This window comes from Eretmochelys imbricata, chromosome 16, assembly GCF_965152235.1.
Source record: "Eretmochelys imbricata isolate rEreImb1 chromosome 16, rEreImb1.hap1, whole genome shotgun sequence".
Classification (NCBI taxonomy): Eukaryota; Metazoa; Chordata; order Testudines; family Cheloniidae; genus Eretmochelys; species Eretmochelys imbricata.
Window position 1 is genome coordinate 22,148,071 of NC_135587.1, and position 19,119 is coordinate 22,167,189.

The following is a 19,119-nucleotide window of genomic DNA, read 5'->3' on the forward strand; positions in this document are numbered from 1 at the left end:
TTGAAAAGTCTGGACGTAATTAATATTCCAGGATGCCTTTGGAAATACCCACTACAGACACTGATAACTGACCATATACTCATGCCTGGTTTCGGAGAGCAAAGGAAAAGCTATAGATTTGGATTTAGGCTTTGTTGAGGATATAACTTGTTACTCTTAAAGTGTTTCTTCTGTATAATAAAGATAAAAACTTAGACTGTAAGCTCTTGGGGCAGGGACCATCTTTTTGTTCTGTGTGTACTGCACCAAGCACAATAGGATGCTAGCTCCTATGTGCTACCGCAGTAGCGACAGTTAGTTATAAAGGAACCATTCTCACCACAAAACGAATGACACTGTGAAATCGGTACCATGTGGAATGGAAGGAGCAGGGAATTTACAATGTGGAGCTGTCAATTAATAATGTTGCCTAGACGTGAGTTTGGAGACAGGCATGTCCGATGTGTTCCTGGATCTCATTACAGGAATGCCAACAAAAGAGCCACAGACATCAGCAGTCCCACCCTTGCCCAGTAAAGTGGCATAGAAGTGACATAGAATTCTTGTGACCTGATTTTGACTTCATTGTGAGTTGTGGATACTCAGCAAAGGACTTAAGCGATACATGAGCCTTGTGCTGACTTTTTGCCCATGGGTAAGTTTCATCCTTGGTCTTCAGCACTAAGCAGGATTTGGCCCCTAGTATTACATTCAGTGTCTCTTTAAGTTCGGTGCATTCACATGGAATACCTGCATAGATTCAGTCACGAGAGTGCAGCAGCTATTGTCGTCAGGCTCAAAGACTCTATTAAAAGCAGAATAATCCATTACAAGCTGTTAAAATTAAAACTGACCATCGCTGCGGGCAGTAGCTATTACCATAAACACTTGACTGAGCAAGGAATGTGCAGCCACGAGTCACAAGGAAAACCACATCATCCATTTCTTTTCTATTTGTATATTTTCATAACCTGGAAATGGCATAGGTTCAGTTGTGTGGGAACACAAAGCATTGGCAGTTGAGGGCAGAGAGAAGTCCCGTTTTGGGTGGCTTGGTGTCCAGTCAACGTTCACGTCAAATCCCCAGTAATATTAAGGGGAGTGAAAGGCACACATGAAAAGGGGACTAAAACCCCGGGTTTCTTAAACACAGCTCTTGCATGGCCAAGAAACTCATGCAATTCATGCAGCTGCAAACTTACTGTGAAAGTGAGGAATCCATACTGAAATCTTCTGCATGTGGCCTACAGACACAGAGTAAAAGCATCATAACAAAGGAGACAAACATCAATTATACCATAAGGGTTACCGGGGGAATGGACAGGGCTGAGGGGTACAGACCTGTTAAAGGAAACTAACATAAAACAGACAAAACCAATCATTATAATGGGCCAAATTCAAAGATATGCTATCAAGATCAATGGAGCTGTATGCAATTATCTGGGGTAGAATTTGGCCATGTGTCTCTTAATATCCTGATCAACGTACTATTTACTGTGTATTGGATGTTAGGCATCAAAGAATATTATGTAATGAGATTTTTGTGGGGGGTGTTTACTTTTTTTTTTTTTTTTTTTTTAAAGGCCCAGCTATACTATATTCCTACGCATGAAAAAAAAAATGTTATTTTTTTGCAAATTATATTGCTGCACTATTTTAATACGTCACATCTGTTGGGAATAACTTTTTGGTGTTTCTCACAGGTTACACACCAGATTGATCCTGAATGCATCTGTTTTTATTTTACATTCACTGTGCATTAGACAAAAGGAAGACAGACAAGTAACAGAACAAAGAAGAACAATGAGGGTGGTATTAATGGCACTAATGACAGAAAGGGGAGATGGGATAAGAACACAAGGCGCACGAAAGAGAGTAGGAGTCAAAGGAAACATTCAGTTCCAAACAGCCCTCATGGGATTTGAATGTTCATGTACTGTACATTTCCAAAGTGTAGCTGAGTACTACCTGTGCCAGTTTTCAGGTACCCTTCTCTCTTTTTGTAATGGCTAAGTGTCTTGGTTCTGTTCAGAATCCAGCTCCATCAAAAGCTCCTATTCCTCAGCACTGTAGGGCACTATAAAAAGTCATTGATCAGAAGGCTCTGCTACATTAATACAAGTCCCCACTATCTTTAATCTGTAGGCAGATCCACACAACTGCCTTTTCTTCCAGAAAACCAGCAGCCTGCACTGGGCTCTTAGGCTCTGGGGATGACAGAGTCTCCAGGCATTCTGTCTGCACCACCCCAGGGCCTTCAAAAAACCCAAAGCCAAGCTGAATTTGGCTCCAGAGGGCATTCAAACCATTGTGCTGTCTTCACACTTTCTGGGCTGCCATCCCTTGGCCATTAGTTTAATCAAGATTCTGCTTGGTACAATCAGGAACGCTGAAACTGGACCAGCCCCCTGAAGCATGTGTGAAGCAAAACACCATAATCAATCAGTTGCCACAAGGACCTAAAAACTGGTCTGGTTTTGTTTAATACTTCTCAGGAAAAGCTGAGGACCATTAAAATTGACAAACAATTTTACGCTGCTGAGGACTTACTCCATGTAGCAAAAATTAAGATTGCTGCAGTTGGGGCCCAATTTTGTTTGCCACAGAACCCAGGCAAGATTCAGCTCCCCAGATCCTTTTGAAATGTCCTGCAGAGCTCACACTATGGCCTTTTGCTCCATCACTGGCTCCTGGGAACACAAAGTCCCACAAGGAGAGTAGCCTAAATTCAAATAGTCCACTAGCTGAACTTCACATACACCAGTACCAAGGAAAAGTACAAAGGTAAAGAGGAGATCTCAGGGAAAGACTCCATGATGGGCTTCCATTAGCACAACTGGGGGATTCCCCCAATAATCCAGTCCCCACACACCACTCATCCCATGTCCCTCACCTGCTGTAAAACAGAGCTGGGATGAATCTCCCCATAAACTGCTCTCCATTTCCTCTTCATTCCCTAGGTGCATGTGTGGGAGGAAATTGAGTTCACTCTGGCTAAATGATCGTTAATTCCAGTAAGGACTGTGGGATCAGGGTAAAATTTCACTGGCTTCATTTCCTTTGAAAGAGACACATCTCACATGGCTGTAGCCCAAGCACCGTGATTGAAAGGGCCTGGATCTGCAGTCATTACTGAAGTCCCTGGTAGATTAGTACAAGTGAGGGAGGAAGGATGGTCTCTTTGATCAGGATGCTATCTTGGATGTGGGGGACCCCGGTTCAATTCTCTGCTCTGCCTCAGACTGTCTGCGTTACCCTGGGCAAGTCACTTTTGGCTTGTCTGTACAGTTAGAATGGGGCAAGCTGGGGTGTAAATCTACCTCACACCAGCCTGCCACACACACACTGTTCCCTAGTGCACTTGGATCTTCTCCATTTCAAAGTGCACTAGGGGACTGTGTGTGTGGCAGTGGGGTCCCCCCAGACAGTGAGGGGTCCCCCACAGCTTGGCAGGCCAGTGTAAGGTAGATTTACACCCCAAATTGCCCCATGCTGTTTGCAGAGAAACATAAATCCATTAAAGACTGCGAGGTGCTCAGGTACCACAGAACGGGGGCCAGATGTGTCCCAGGGAGAGAGAGTGAAGGAAATCTTGAGCAAGCAAAGCAGAGCCGAGACCCCTGGGATAAGTGTCGGTGGATACAGACTCCTGATTGGGTCAGGGCTACCAGCTGAGCCACTGGAGCTGGTTAGAAAATGCCAAGGAAAACTCAACATTTTTGTTGACATTTCAAAATATTTCAGCCACCCTGCATCCCGGTAAAGAACCTGCCAATTTGTTTTCATGAAAATTTCAGAAGGAAAAATTTCAAAACAATTTCAACCAGCTCTTCCTGTCACATGACAAGGGCCAGGCGCATCCAGCAACTCCCAGTAGAGGCCAGACACTACACGGGGGTGCCCTTTTTGTAGTACGTGCAGTAGTGTTTGGGTAAGTAGAACACAGCGCTTTGAGCACCAGCACCATGCTCTTCGACTCTAGCCTGTACTCTAAATGGGCCAGCGCCCTTCAGATGATTGCAAGTCCTCATGCCAAATGCACAAACCACACACGGATCAATACTCAGAAAACACAAGGATTGTTTGTGGATAAAGGAGGAAGCACGTCAGTGTTTGTGTATTACCAGAGGCCACTGAGCCTCTGGCGTGGGCTTCACTACCAACGTATGTTGGTATAACTACACCGCTCCGGGGTGTGGAAAATCCAGACCCATGAGAACTGTAGGTATACCAACCTAACCCCCAGTGGAGAGGGCGCTGTGTTGACGGGAGGCCTTCTCTTGCTGACATAGCTACCATCCCCTGGGGAGGTGGATTAACTACACGGACAGGAGAAGCTGTCCCGTCACCACAGCTAGCCTCTTCACTAAGCAGTGCGATGCTGTACACATAGACAAGCCCTCTGTGAGGCAGCAGATGCCACTGTTGGTTGAACGATCCATCTATTGATTCATGCATTCCTTATGATACACAGCGCTAGCTCACAGCTGGTTTGGATAGAAATTACCTCCCAGCCCCACCACCTCCTCTTTCTTCTGGCAACGCATGGTTCCAAGTTTTTTCCCCTAGGCTTAAGCAAGCAAAATTACACAAAACAGACGATTTTATCTGGAGATTGTCTCTGATGTGACCACATATACAAAGTGCTGGACAAAAGCTTGTCTCTCTCACCAACAGAAGTTGGTCCAATAAAAGATATTACCTCACCCACCTTGACTTTCACTGAAGGCTGAATTAGCTGTTTGTGCTTTGGCCTCTAGCCTCTTAGTAATTGAGTACCTTGCAAAACTCCACCTATGTGAACTATTTATAATTTAAGTGCGTTAGCCAGAAAGGGGCAGCATTTCTCCTGCCTGGGGCCCAAGTTGGCACTTCTCTGTTAGACAGATTCAAATGAGGTCTTACAAGGACTAAAACTATTTTACAGATAGCATTGTGTGTGTTCTTCGCCAGCAAAAGAACAGACAGCCCATTGGGCTCAGGGCAGCAGGCCAAGGAACCTGCTCTTAAAGGCAAAAGAGAGTCACACATGCAAAGAACATGCAAGGATCATGCCGAATAAAAGATACTTGCATATTCCATTCACTGATCTTTCCATTCTTCCATTCTTGCCAACTGAACTTTGCCACTTCACCCAAGAAATACAGGACACTGATTACAATTCCATCCAAGATTATATACCATTTATGGGCTCTGCTCCACTTCTGGAAACCTTCTACATCATTTCCCTCCAACAACATATGGTCACTGTTTACCATCATCTAATACCAGAGTCCTTTTATCTTATGCACAAACAGCTAATGTCCCACTGAGCCCAATGTGACTGCAACTCGCTAGCGCAGGGGTGGGCAAACTACAGCCCACGGGCCGGATCTAGCCCCTCAGGGCTTTGGATCCGGCCCACAGGATTGCCCCCTGGGTGCCATAGGGCCCGCGCCACTCTCAGAAGCGGCCGGCACCCTGTCCCTGGGGCTCCGGGGGGCAGGGGAAAGGGCTCCATGCGTTTCCCTCGCTTCCAGGCACCACCTCCCAGGAACAGGGAACCTTGGAAAATGGGAGCTTCGGGGGAGGTACCTGGAGGCGTGGCAAGGGCAGTGCGCCAAGCCCTGTGGCCCCCACCCCTTCCCCCAGGGGCCGTGCAGCATCGTGGTGCCAGCTGCTTCCCAGAGCGGCACAGCGTGGGGCCAAGGCAGGCAGGCAGGCAGGGAGCCCGCCTGGCCCTGCTGCGCGCCGCTGCCATCCTGAAGCCACTTTAGGTAAGCAGTGCCGGGCCGGAGCCTGCACCCCGAATCCCTCCTGCACCCCAAATCCCTGCCCTGAGCCCCCTACCTGCACCTCACACCCCTCCTGCACCCCAACTCTCTGCCCTGAGCCCACACTGCGCCCTGCACCCCAACCCCCTGCCCTGAGCTCCCTCCCACAGTCTGCACCCCAATCCTCTTCCCTGAGCCCCCTCATACACTCCACACCCCTCCTTTGCCCCAATCCCTTGCCTTGAGCCCATTCCTGCACACCGCACCCCCTCCCACACCCCGCACTCCCTCCCACACCCCAACCCCCTGCCCTGGCCCCGCATACAATTTTCCCACCCAGATGTGGCCCTTGGCCCAAAAAGTTTGCCCACCCCTACACTAGAGTCTTGGGAGCACACCTAACCAATGCCTAAGGCGGTGGGATGTTCGGATGACCAAGATCTATAAAACCTTAGTGACAGCTCACTGCCTTGTCTGCCATGGAATGGCTACAGCCTCAGTTGAGAACACAGACCAGTAGGCTGCAGGACTGACCCTTGCTACAGTGGCATCCCAGACTCCCTGTGGACTAGGAACCAAGCCTGTGTCTCCACACCGTGGCTAGGAACCAAGCCTGTGTCTCCACACCGTGGCTCTCCCTTACTTTTGGGCATAAGAATCTTCATGATTCAGGGAGAATGGGCTCAGCAGGAATCCTGGGTTAACTCCTCCTAGACGGTAACCAGAGGTAGGTAGAAAGGACTCATTTTTAATACCTCCTTAGAAGGCTGTGAAGCATCCCAGCAGGTGACAGGGGAATGAGCTCAGTTCCTTGCAGAGCACTTGAACCCAGGGCCTTCAAACCCAACAATGAGAATGCTACAAGCTGAGCTAAATTGCTGCGCATAATTATTAGGAGTTATAGTCACTTACAAGAGAGAGAATAAAACCCGGAGCTGGTGTCAACACTCATTAGTAACCCTAAATGAGGATACAAAATAATTCATGTGTCCCATACGAGCACAGCATGAAAAGGAATTTGAGAGGCATATCAAGTCATCTTCTTTATGCATACCTAATTGTACTGATACTTCGTTCCGGCACAGCACACACAAAGCACTGGGTATTTCAAAGGTAACACACAGCAATGAGGTGGAGTTAGAATACACACCCTAATCTCGGCGTAATACGTTCAGAGCCAGACCTATACCCCCTACTTGCTTGTGTCCAGGATATGGCTCAGTAATACCAGCATCTCTGACGGCCACTGTCGGACTCCTCAGATGGCCTTTTTATCATGGTCACTGCCTTATTAAGGTTAAATTAAACCACAAGGGGATGTTTCCAGATCTAGGTGCAATAAAATCTCTATACAAACCACGAATCTGTCTTAAGGAATTTTTTTAATGTCATTATCACTTTCCTATAGATGCTGTTTTAAAATAAAGCCCCCTGAGATTTGGATTCATGTATTACAACATGTACCAGAAGAGATGAAGTTTATCCAGCTCTAACTCTGATTCTGTTTCCCAGCTGCTCTGTCATATGTTGTAAGGTTACATCAGTTACTAGGGAAAAAGGATTTTTTTTCCATGAAGTGATCTTACTAGGACTAAAGAGAATTCTATACAGATCACCTGGTTCTGTATGCTTTAGATGTCTGGGAAATAGCAGCCAGTCAGCCATGCTCTCATGGATTTTTTCTTTCCTCCTCCCTTAGGAGAAAATAAGAGCGATTAAAGGCAGAAAACTATCGTTTTTCTTCTCCTGTCTATATTCTACGTCCTGTCAATTTGCACCATTCTACTTTCTGATCACCACAGTGCACCATTAGCTTTGCAAGTCCGTTCTCCTGTTGACATTCTTTCACGGCAAGTTGTGATCATTGCAGCACCCAGAAACATGCCAGATGCTTTAGACAAGATAAGGTCCCTGCTATGAAGAGCTTACACTATAATATTACATGTGATACAACAAATGAGAGTGACAAACAAAAGACCAGGAAGGGCTGTGGGGAAAGAACTAGGGTTGTAAGTGCTAACATTAGACAGTTACTCAGTTCGGTTATGGGTACCTCTAGATGGCTCCGTTACTGTATAACATGCACACGTGTATGTTAATTAACTCATTTCTGATAGGAGACCAGCAGGAGTGAGTTTTTAGATGGGATCTGAATGAGAAGAGGTGAGTGGCCCGGTAAGCAGGATGGGAGAAGGCGTTCTGGGCATAAGGAGCATCACAGAAGAAGATACTGAGGTGGTTTTGGGAGGAGGAAATGCAAGAGACATCAGGGTTTGTTGTTCAGACAGTACTCAGAGTTTCTGATGAAGGGGATGCTTCAGCGTCCCACGCTACTGGAGTGTCCCCAGAACATACAGCCTGTAGAAAAATGGACTTTTTGCTAAGAATTTGGCGCTTTCAAGAAGGTACTCCGCTTCCATCTCCAGAGGAGTCACTTTGTGACTGATCCAAAGCCCGCTGAAGTCAATGGGATGGTGCCCATTGACTCCAGGAGGCTTTGGATTGAGCTCACATTCATGAGAAATTGACAGCACAAGGTTCCCCCATATGGTCCTCCATGGCTCAGAGAGGTGACACCCATGAAAGCTTATGCCCAAATAAATCTGTTAGTGTTTAAGGTGCCACCAGACTCCTCGTTGTTTTTGTGGACTAACATGGCTACCCACTGATACTTCATCCCTCCTTTAGTGCTCTAAACTGCTGCAAGCCCAACACCACAGCCTGGGTGTCTGAAATACAGTGACTCAGGCTATAGGGGAAAAATTAATTCTCTTTGCAGAATTACACTCTCATCAGTTTAGAGAGGAAAAGAAATAGACAATTATTTTTTCCTGAAGGAAGAAAATAAATCCATAAGACGGTGGCGGGGTGGGGGGGGGTAAGGTTAGTTGATATTTTTTAGACATCTTGTCTGTGCAAAAGCAAGAACTGTGCACTGTTCTCTGCTGGTTCCCCTTTCATCATTCTCCATGTGACAATCAATATTGAAAACGTGCTTTATTCCGTTCCCCCTACTGAATAGCTGCCGTACCAAACACACGACAGATCCATCAAGAAATATAACAAAGAGAAGACATAACAATGCCATTTGGGGGAGGTTTAGTGTCATTGAGTTGTGCTTTAGGAGCCATTCCCTCTAGCACAGTTTAGGTTAAAATAACAAAAAAACAGAAAGTTGCATTAAAAAAAAAGAAAAGAGTGAGTCAAAGGGAAAGATAATAGCTTCTTCGGCTAAATGGAATCTAAGGGTTCTAGAAGTGCCCCCTTGTGGTTTAATTTAGCCTTCATGACTCTCCACGCTTGCCAGCCATGGGGACCGCTTTTAATTCTGGTGGCAGGAGAGTCACAATTGCAGGTATGAATAGCGGTGATTTTGATCATGTGGGTAATAATCACCGACAAGGCAACAGATGCGGCTGTAACAATTCTTCTAAAGGCAGATATTCCTGATGCGACAGGAGGGTGCACTTGACTTAACATCCTCAAGGATCAGGCTGTTGGGTGATGAGGGAGGCAGAGGCTTTAACAGCCCGTGAGTCACAGATGGTGTAAGACCTTGAGTAGCAGACCCCAGGGCTGCTGAATGGGTGTTTCGTCTAGAATGGATCTTCCAGTCTTGCTTTTTGGCTGCTGGGCAGCCAGGGGATTGATCTTTCCACCAGACTGCTGCCATATCCCCCAGCTCAGTTCCAATGTATTGAACCAGCAATGCTCGAGGAACTTTTTGAATGGCATGAGATTTTCCAGGCACTTTAGGCACAATGCTGGTGCTTTCAGGGACTGGATGCAGGAAATCAATGGACACTGAGCTCTGGGGTTCCTGATCCAGACTCCACTTGCCTACAGTTTGATAAACCAGCCCACTTCTGCTTCCCTCAAGACACTCAGAGGCCCCCAATATTTCTGCAGGAGAAAAAAAGTCTGCCAGAAATGCTGTACCCTGGTGTGGCACACTCGGGGTTAGAGCGTGAGTTTAGGCACAGCCCTGAACAAGGCTTGGTGCGTGAGCTGCATCACCCCAGGAGTAGCCTCAGACACCCATGTAAGTCACAACTCCTGCCTTGTTTCCTCCCTGCTCTAGAGGCGGATACCAGCAGAAATCACCATTCTCTCCACGTTGGCTCAGCTACTCTGGCAGACAAGCTGGGTGGAGACAATTCTCTCCCCATTCATCTGCTCTGGGCAGGGAGGAAGTGGGTGGCATAATGCCACCTACTCCTGTGTGCCCAGAGGCAAGGTCTATACAGCCAGAGTAGAATTAAATCTTCTCTCTTCCGCCCTTCCCTGGGTATGTTACTAGAGTAATGATCTAACCCTCACATCACGGGGAACCTAAAAGGGAAGCCATTTGCACTACTGAAAGCTGGGACCACTGAAAGGCAGATGCTGGAATGAGAATGGACACTGAAATGAAAACAAACAGGGAGACAACGGCAAACGCTTGCTGCGCTGACATTTTAGCTGCTTTTGTTAAGTGTGGTCTTCAGCGTTTTCAGTGTCAATGCTTCCGTTCAGAGCACGGCTATTAATGCCATCTGTGCTTTGACTGGAATAACAAAAGCACCTACGCTCGTGCCTAACTTTAAGTACGTGCATAAGCCGCATTGACTTTTAGCGGAAATCAAGTACATGCTTGAAGCTAAGCACCCACTTAAATGCTTTGCTGAACATGGGCTTTAAAAAGCAGCAATGGCCTATGAGGGTGTAACAACAGGCTGTAGCCTCTAGAATCTCAGGCCTATGGTTTGCCTATGGATTTGAACCCCTCTGCCATCAAGGGCAATGGTCTGTCAGTCTTTTATTTCCCTATTCCCAGAATCTCCAGCAGCAGCCATCAATTTCTTTACATTAAAAAGTAATGCAAGTGCCCAGCTCTGTGGTTCACAGCAGGATAGCAGCTCAGTCCGTGACTAGAACTGAGAAACGGGGGGAGATTAGAGAGGTAACTCAATGGTAAATATTGACACCTCCATATCACTTCTCTTCATAGCACTCATTCTTCCCCTGCCTTCTTGCAACCTTTTTACAACTGTTTTGTATTTTAATATTAAATGTAGCAAGTGCTCAGCCCCGCTTGTGCTGTTAGCAGGAAGCGAGTGGAGAGGAATTCTCTCCGAAGCAAGTTTGATTCTTGGTTTTGGGAAATTTGGGGGCATCAAGCAGGCGTGTTAGTGCTTTTCTGCCTGGGCTAGTGTCACTCCAGTTAATATTATGCTTGTCTTTTATTAGTTGTGTTGTGGTAGCACCTAAAAGCCCCAGCCATGGACCAGAATCCCCCTGTCCCAGGTGCTGTACAAATACATAACACAGGCACTTGCCGTATGTAGGTCTCTGGCTATGCCTCTAGCATTTAAGTGGCTGATTTCATTTAATCAAAAGCTGTTGAAGACACTTCATTGCAATGATGCATGATTTGGAGCTGGAGGTAGAAAAGGGAGCACTATCCTGCACTGGAGGGTCATCACTTCAGCCCATTTCCAGGTGATGCTACTACTTTAATAAAGCACATTCCAAAACATCAAGGGGAAGCCACAGGGGTACTGCTGATGGCTGTATTACAAGAGGCTCTATCCCTTCTGAAACGGGGTATCAAAATCCCACAGAGTGGCACAACACTTCTCAAACGCTTTCCAGGCCACTGTCAGGTTGGAGCTCAAAAGGTAGCTGTCCAGCAAACGCCTCCTGAAAAACTGCGGCAGCAGCAGTAAATGCTGGCCAAGAACTAAAACGTGATGCCCCCAGGCCTACCAATCCTTCACGGTGCACTGACTGCACTGAGATACCAGTACAGCCCACTAATGTCTCGTTCCATAAATCATTTGTAGCCCATCGCAGTAACCATCCAAAATCAGTAGGGCTTAAACACACCATTTGAACGGTGAAGTTCTGCAGTGCCTGACACTGTATATTAGGCCCAGCCACCAATTTAGCATTTGCTGCATTGACAAAGTCACTCATCATTCAGTTCCACTCACACACCAGCCCATGCTAATCAAAACTTCTCCCGCAGCACACATTTCCAAAGATACATCACAGTAGACAAAGATCTGTCAAACTAAAATATACACAAATTAATTAACAGGCAACTCCAGGCCACAAGACCTGGCAAAGAAAAAAAAAAAACAAAACCTAGGGTCCTTGAGTAAAGGGCATTTAAGGACACAGTGTTGGAATTATGCCGGTCAGGAAGCCAGTCAGATTGAACAGCTTTTACGGAGCAGGATTCCCCAGGCAGACCAATCATCAAGCTCATCTAGCTCGAAACTCTGCGCCTGATCCTGAGAGGTACCGAACGCTGAAGTCAATGGAAGCTGAGGGGAATGGCACTTCTTGGGATCAGACCCTAATTTCTCTTCTCCTCAGATCTGCTTAGTTTATTGCGGAAAGGTTTTAGTCTTTATATGATGTATAAACTTTCTGCTGGCTTCTGTTTGTGGATTAATCTCCCCAAACTCCCTTCCTGTAGTAAGCAAACACACTGGGTCAATTATTCTTTGTGATGTTACAGAGACACCCTGATCCACTTCCAAAGGACCCTCTTTGCACAGAAGTTGCAATGATTTTTTCCCAGACAAACAAAGCTTCCTTTATCAGTCCCAGAACTTCTGGCTTCCTGTGGTGCAGATCTCCTAACTCCACGGCCTTACCTACACTACCAAACATTGTAGCTATAATTCTGCATTGGTGATTGGTTACAACGGTGGAAGCCGAAGAATAGCATTGTTACCACTCTAGTAAATGCTTAAATTCTGTCTCCACTATTACTGGCATTGATGGAGAACTGCAGCGATGAAGTTTGTCAGTGTAGATGCTTTAAAACAGCTGTGGAATGGTCACTCAATTAGCCTCGGTAACTAAAGTAAGCTATTAAGAAGTGAAACATTTTTCACCAAGGAGAGCAGTATTGATCCATTACTGAGATCTCAATAGTTTTCCTCTGATGGATTTCAGTGTACAAGAAAAACAAACCAAAAAAAGACAGAGCATCCAATTGCCCCATACTCAACTGAAGATAATTTTTTAATTTTCTTTAGTGAGTTGGAGGATAGTAAATAATGGCTGGAAGTCATCATGGAGATGACTGGCTGTTGGCCGACATAACAAGCCCTGTCTGATTCCAAAAGTCTCGGTGTTCATCTCTCAATTGGCATTTTTGTGGGCAGTCTCCGAACGAGAGGACAGGAACCCGGATTCCCCTGTTGTTTCTAGAGGTAATTCCTGTGCAACAGGGTTGAGGCACATCAGTGGAGACACATGAACAAAGCCTGAGCTGTTTTTACATGTGTCTCATCAGTCCTTGAGCCTGTGAATTCAGCATCTTTGGCAAATACATTTACATTGACATGACCATTTTCCTGCCCCACACAGCTGAAACACTAGGCTTGCTGTTGTGATGCTCTAAGAAAAAAGTACTTTAATTCATATAAAAAATTGGCCTTTTTAGCACTACTCACAGAGATAATAAACCTAAGTGTAGGGTTTCAGTAAACTAGTACAGCACTCAAAGGAGAACCATAATTTGTTAATGAGAAGCCACATGGAATTTCCCCAGCTGTAAACAGAGACAAATACACATGTATGAAATGATCCAACAAGCTCAGCCATCCTCATTGCAAATTAGATTATACACATTGGCAGTGAGGGTCTCTTCCAGGCCCTCCGTTTGCGTTCATTTTTCCACTGACTTTTTAAAATACCACAGGGACACATTTATGGGGACAAAACAGCAGATGATCTGGTTTTCTCCAAATATATTCCTGAGTGATTGATATGCAATGAGAAGACTATAAAATCAGAGGATTATATCAGCCCGAGCTTCCTGAGGAAGGAGAAAAATGCTCATAATAAACCAAACACAATCGAAAAAAATTGAGAACCCAACTGCCCAGCCCTGAGGCAGATCCATCAGACTGTCAGGGTAAGCCATGACAATTGCCAAGATTTCTCTACTAGATTTGACACATATGCACCTTCACCTAGCTGCTATGCAGCTTTATTTCCAATACAAATCTTGATTTAATGACTCCCCTTCTCTCAGCATTATCAAAGCCTAACTCAAGCCACTGACCAGCACTGTCCAAATTCCAAACAGAGATGGATGAAAATTAAACAAGTTGAAAAAAATCTAACAGGAGTGAAATTATTATACAAACTGCAAGGAAAAACTGACACTTAAATAACCTGAGGGAGTGAATGCTGAACTGTGGAGTCCTTTCACATGCCACCGAGGTGTATGCGGGGCAGAAATTATCCATTACAGTTTGTTAATTTTATTTCCAGCTTCTTGTATGGCCAGGTGCCCATTTCTGTGAGCCTCACAGAATGACAAGGGGCACAGGCCCACAAAGCGAAAGAACATCTTGTTCACAAAATGGCACAGGATCTGAACAGGAACTTGAGTGTAATGGACAGAAAAGTAACTCTCTCTGGGATTGCTTTAGCTACTTTTCTCAGGGCAGATTCTGAGACCACAGGTAGATTTAAAAATACGGAAGCAAGACCCTCCTCTCCATCTAAAAAAATAGGTCAACATTAAACTGGAAAAAATACTGGAAAATATTAGGGTTGGTTGAAAATTTCCCATCAAAACTTCCCCCACTTTCTGAAAATTAAGTTTTCAGCTAAATAAAAATGTGGATGTAAAAGTGTCTCCTTCCCTCAATTTTTTTTTTCATTTTTCAGCTGAAGTTTTCCAGTTTGGGGCTACAGGGAAGGCTCTTTTCCTCCCTTGCAGCTGTCCCAGAAATGAATCACAACTGATTCTCACAGCAGCTCTGCAAAGGTAGGTGTAGCAGAATAATTCTTGTGTGGAAACTGAGGATACAAGAGACTAGCTCAAGCCACTCAGCAAGATGATCCGGGAGGTCTTTTCCCTCTCTAGTTTATAGGATCCTACAACTACCATTAGCCACATCCAGGCCATGCCCAGATGAGCCCTCCAGATAAATGCCCTGAGCAGTAGAATTCAAGGGTGGAATTCTAAATAGCAAGTCTCACAAGCTACAAAAATAAAAATAAAATCCAGCCATGAAGCAAATTAAGTTCTGTCTTGGAATCACCAGAGAGAAAACGATTGTGAAAACAAAGGGGATTTTTCCTTTGGCTTAAATTCATCAGCTCTCTCAAAGATTTGGAGGGCCAGCATTATCCAGCGTTGGCGAGGGAACCTTATCCAGCTACTTGCTATTGCCACAGCTGCCATGTTCCGCATTGTGGCCATTATTAGAGTACGGTTTGCAGCCTTGTTGTAGCTGTGTTGGTCCCAGATTATTAGAGAGATAAGGTGGGTGAGGGAATCTCTTTTATTAGACCTGAGTTCTGTGAAACTCAAAAGCTTGTCTCCCCCACCAAAGTTGGTCCAATAAAAGATATTTGCTCACCCACCTTGTCTCTTGTTAGAATATAGAATAATTGCTAATTCTACATCAGACACCGCCCACCTTTGGAGATCTGCGGGAGGTAACACTGGGCATTCTTCTATCCCGTGCTTCAAAATCAATTAGCATTGCTGGATAGAATCACCAGCTCCTAAACACGCAGACTCAGGGTTACCAAGATGTCATGGGAGAACATGAATGCGGTTTGAATTTACTGGGTGTCTGTGCAACCCGCCTCCACCCTTCCATAAGTGCAGCCTTACAGCACTATGAGGAAAGAAAAATAGAAGCGCCAATCCGTTGGTCCCATGCCACCCTGGCAGCCAAGCCCAGGTCTCTGCATCTGGCTGGAATGCATGAGATCAAAACCTGCCTTTCAGGACACAACAGAGGGAAAAGCTACTTGAAGGGGCCCCAAGGCTTGACAGCTAACTACTGCCTAGAGTAAGAGGAAGGCATTGTCGCTTCTGAAGCCATTGCTGACAAACATTAAAAGATTAATTTGGAGCTACTGGCTGACATGAGAACCATTTAGTAGATGAAGCCACAAGGGCGGCGAACTCCAAGAGAGGTTGTAAAGAGAGAATGCTGTCCGCAGCATTCCGAATGGCAGCCATGGCAGCCTGGGATTTACTATAAGCTGAGAGACAACAACTAGGTGATTATTAGAACAAAAGGGAACAATAAAACCTCACTTATGGATGAGGAAAAGTAATTGAACCTCTGCTCACACTGCACAGCAGTGTCTCAGTGTCTGGGAGCCTTGTACCATCACTAGTGCACTGGGGTAATTCTGCCCCCCTATTCTGTGGCTATGCACATGTCTACACGGCGATAAAAGACTCATGGTCTTGGCTGGCTCAGCTCAGCCAGCTCAGGCTCACAGGGCTATAAAACTGCAGGCTTGAGCTGGAGCCCAGGCTCTGAGGCCCCGAAAGCAGGGAGAGCCCTGCTTAGCAGAACAAATTTGATTCCACAGTTCTGGGGCAGAATCGAGGCAGCAGGGAGAAAAGAAATTCCATGCATCACAGAGCCCAGCTTTGTGGGTGCCTCCACACCCAGGTTTGTGGGGATAGTCAAGATGGGAGCAGCAGCAGTGTCCTAACTTCCATGTCTGCTCTGAACAGGGCTAGTTGACATGATGGTCAAAACATGGCTAGCCCTTGAGTACTTATGCTCCCTCTATTGCAACATCAGTAGTAGCAACACGGGGACATTTCTGTTTAAAAAGGCTAAAGGTAGACACTCCTTCATTTCAGAGCAGGCAATCACTGAACTGTGACTCTGGAGACTTGGACTATATTCCTGGTTCTGGCCAGAAATTACATGTGACCTCAGGCAAGTCACATGAATCTCTCTGTACCTCAGTTGCCTACCTCATAGGGACATTTGGAGGCTAAATTCCTCAGTGTTTTTCAAGTGCTTTGAGATCCTCAGTTGGCAGATGTTACAGAAATGCAACGTAGCAATCATAAACAAACAAATTAATTCCCAATAAATGCGGAGAGGCTCAGAGAGCAGTAATCTGAAAGAACCACTCCTAAGAGTCAAGTATTCAATCCCAGGGATGAATCTATAAAGAAGAAGCACTTCTGCTACGATGAGTCAGTGTCCTCAAGGTTTCTGCTCCAACATCCTGCCCATTGGATACATTTCAGTGGGCTAACTTTGGAGGGTTTGGCTTTCTTTCCATTTGAGAAGGGGGGGAATTGGAACATCTGTAGTATCTTTTTGCAAGCAGACAACATTTGCTCTTGTTCAAGAAGGCTGTTCCCTCCCGCAATACATTTTCTTACTACTCTGGAGGTTCTCCACGCCCCTAGAGATGCTCCAAAACACACTTTGGTAAATTTATTGCCCTAAAAAAGCACTTCTCCTGCAGAACAACTGCTCTCCAATTTACCGCCTTCATTTCAAAGAAGAAATTTACACCTTGGTATCCCTGGTACTTTCAAAGATAAGAGAACACTAGTGCTAGTTTTAGAACCATGCCAGTCAGGAGGTCGTAAAACTCCCAGTGCTTCTAGGCATACAAAGGTTGTGGGAATTCTGCTCCAATGTGTGGGGGGGAGGGGAGCGGGGGGAACAGCACATGAAATGGTGTTGCTTTCATCAGACTGCAGACTGCCTACAGCTGAAAAACCCATTTCCTTAAAGCATTAGATGGCCCATGGACCTCACCACATTCTGAGCCAGTAGTTTGTCCAAAAGAATAGCTTGGTGTGGAACAGAAGATGACATAAAAGAAAGGAAAGAGGAGGATGAGGGAAACGCCTACAAGGAGTGGATGTAGAAAACAGTCCTTTGGGGCATAATTCTCTTGTCTCTCAGATTCCTCACAAAGATGTTCATTAGAGACTTCCTTAGTACCCAGCCCACCCAGATCCACGGGGTGTGGGCTGGCGAGAGGATTTGGCCCTATGGAAGGGGCTTTACAAGTGAAAAGTTACACAGCTGCCATGAAATGAGGCTTTGTTTGAGATATGTACTCTTCAAAGGGCATTCTGATTCACACGTCTCTGTGCAAGAGACCCCACCACTCCCTGGCCAGTGCACCACTCCCTGGCCAGAAATGCATAGCCTCAGATACACAGCTATCATTCTGGACAGTCACATGCCTCTCCAGTCTAGTGGAACTGTACACCACCAGGAAGTGTAACTAGCTAGGTTTACATCAGTCAAGTATGCTGACAATTAATGGAACAAAATGACAATTCTCTGATCATTTTGAGAAGTGTCAGACAACAATCTTAGCACCAGCACCAAAACACATCAATACAAAGTACTGGGGGCAAGACAAGGCCACATTACTGCCACAAAACGCTGACATTTAGATATTTAAGAAGCGATCAGAAATTTGCCCTTTTCCTTGGGATTCAGTCATAAATGTAAATTACTACTCAAAATATTTCATGTTAATTCATTTTTACAAACAGCATTGTGCAAGATAGCTAAGCAAAAAATTATGCTGCCCAATGCTCTAGGAATGGTTTTGAATTACTTTGCAGAAATGTCTGGTTCTCCAGGGGTTATACGAACTTGCCAGTGTTGTCTTCAATACTTCAATTCATTACCAGATTTTGTTTACCAGACAAAAGCCCCAATATAGAAAATGGCACTATTATTGTGCTTACCTTGCGGGGTTTTTAAATTGACACATTGCCTTTATCATAGTTATACCAAGAGGAGGGGGAGACTGATCCCAGAAAGGAATCCACTGTCCAGTAGTCAGGGCACTAGCTTAGGGTTTGAGTTCAAGTCCCTGCTCTGCCACAGATGTCTTGTGTGACCTTGAGCAAGTCCCTTAGCCTCTGCCTCAGTTTCCCCTCTGTAAAATGGGGATAGCGGAACTTCCTTACCTCACACTAAAGCAGGATAAATGGATTTAATATTGTGAGGTACACAGACCCTATAGTATTAGGGGCCATATAAGTACTAACATAGATAAATCACTGAGCCTAGATCCAAATCCTCAGGAAAGAAAAGTTCAGAACCAAGGTTTGGCCACATATATTTGAATATCCCATATTGTTCTCATGCAATGAAGTACATAATGAGAGGATGCACAGGCTATGCTACATGGAAATGTGCCCATTAACTAGACAGCAATGAGATGAATGTTAGGTGAAAGCCAGACTCATAACCAAGAACCATTTCATAGATACCATAAACCATTGTATTGTATATGCTTGTCAACAGCAGGTGATGAAATCCTTCATCTTATTTACTAACTGCTCTTAGTGTGAATTACTATGGCTGTCATCTCTCTCTGCTTACAGCCAGAAACTTAGACCATCTGCTGTTCATTACCACCTACCCAGTGTATACACAGATATTGTAACCAGACTTTAGACACCAAGCATCGTCTTCATTTGTGTGACAGGCCTACCTTCAACACAGCAGACACTGTTATTCTGGGCCCAAAGTCTGGCCTTCCTATGGTCTCCAGTACAGCTCCTGCCCAGAACGACTCGGGTGAGACATGTGGGGAGTAATTAATCAAGCATCTG

The 19,119-nt window shown here is 45.4% G+C and overlaps 1 protein-coding gene across 4 annotated transcripts in view; it reads right to left on the reverse strand.

Moving 5' to 3' along the window:
• KCNT1 (potassium sodium-activated channel subfamily T member 1) overlaps positions 1–19,119 on the reverse strand; it is a 194,008-nt gene that overhangs the window by 95,944 nt on the left and 78,945 nt on the right. For 2 of the 4 annotated variants that reach the window (XM_077835881.1, XM_077835880.1), the window contains exon 2: positions 1,182–1,223. The exons of the other annotated variants lie outside the window; for them this stretch is intronic. In XM_077835881.1, the coding sequence (XP_077692007.1) occupies positions 1,182–1,223 (42 nt within the window). The remainder of the gene's footprint in view (positions 1–1,181; positions 1,224–19,119) is intronic. 4 annotated transcript variants of the gene reach the window in all.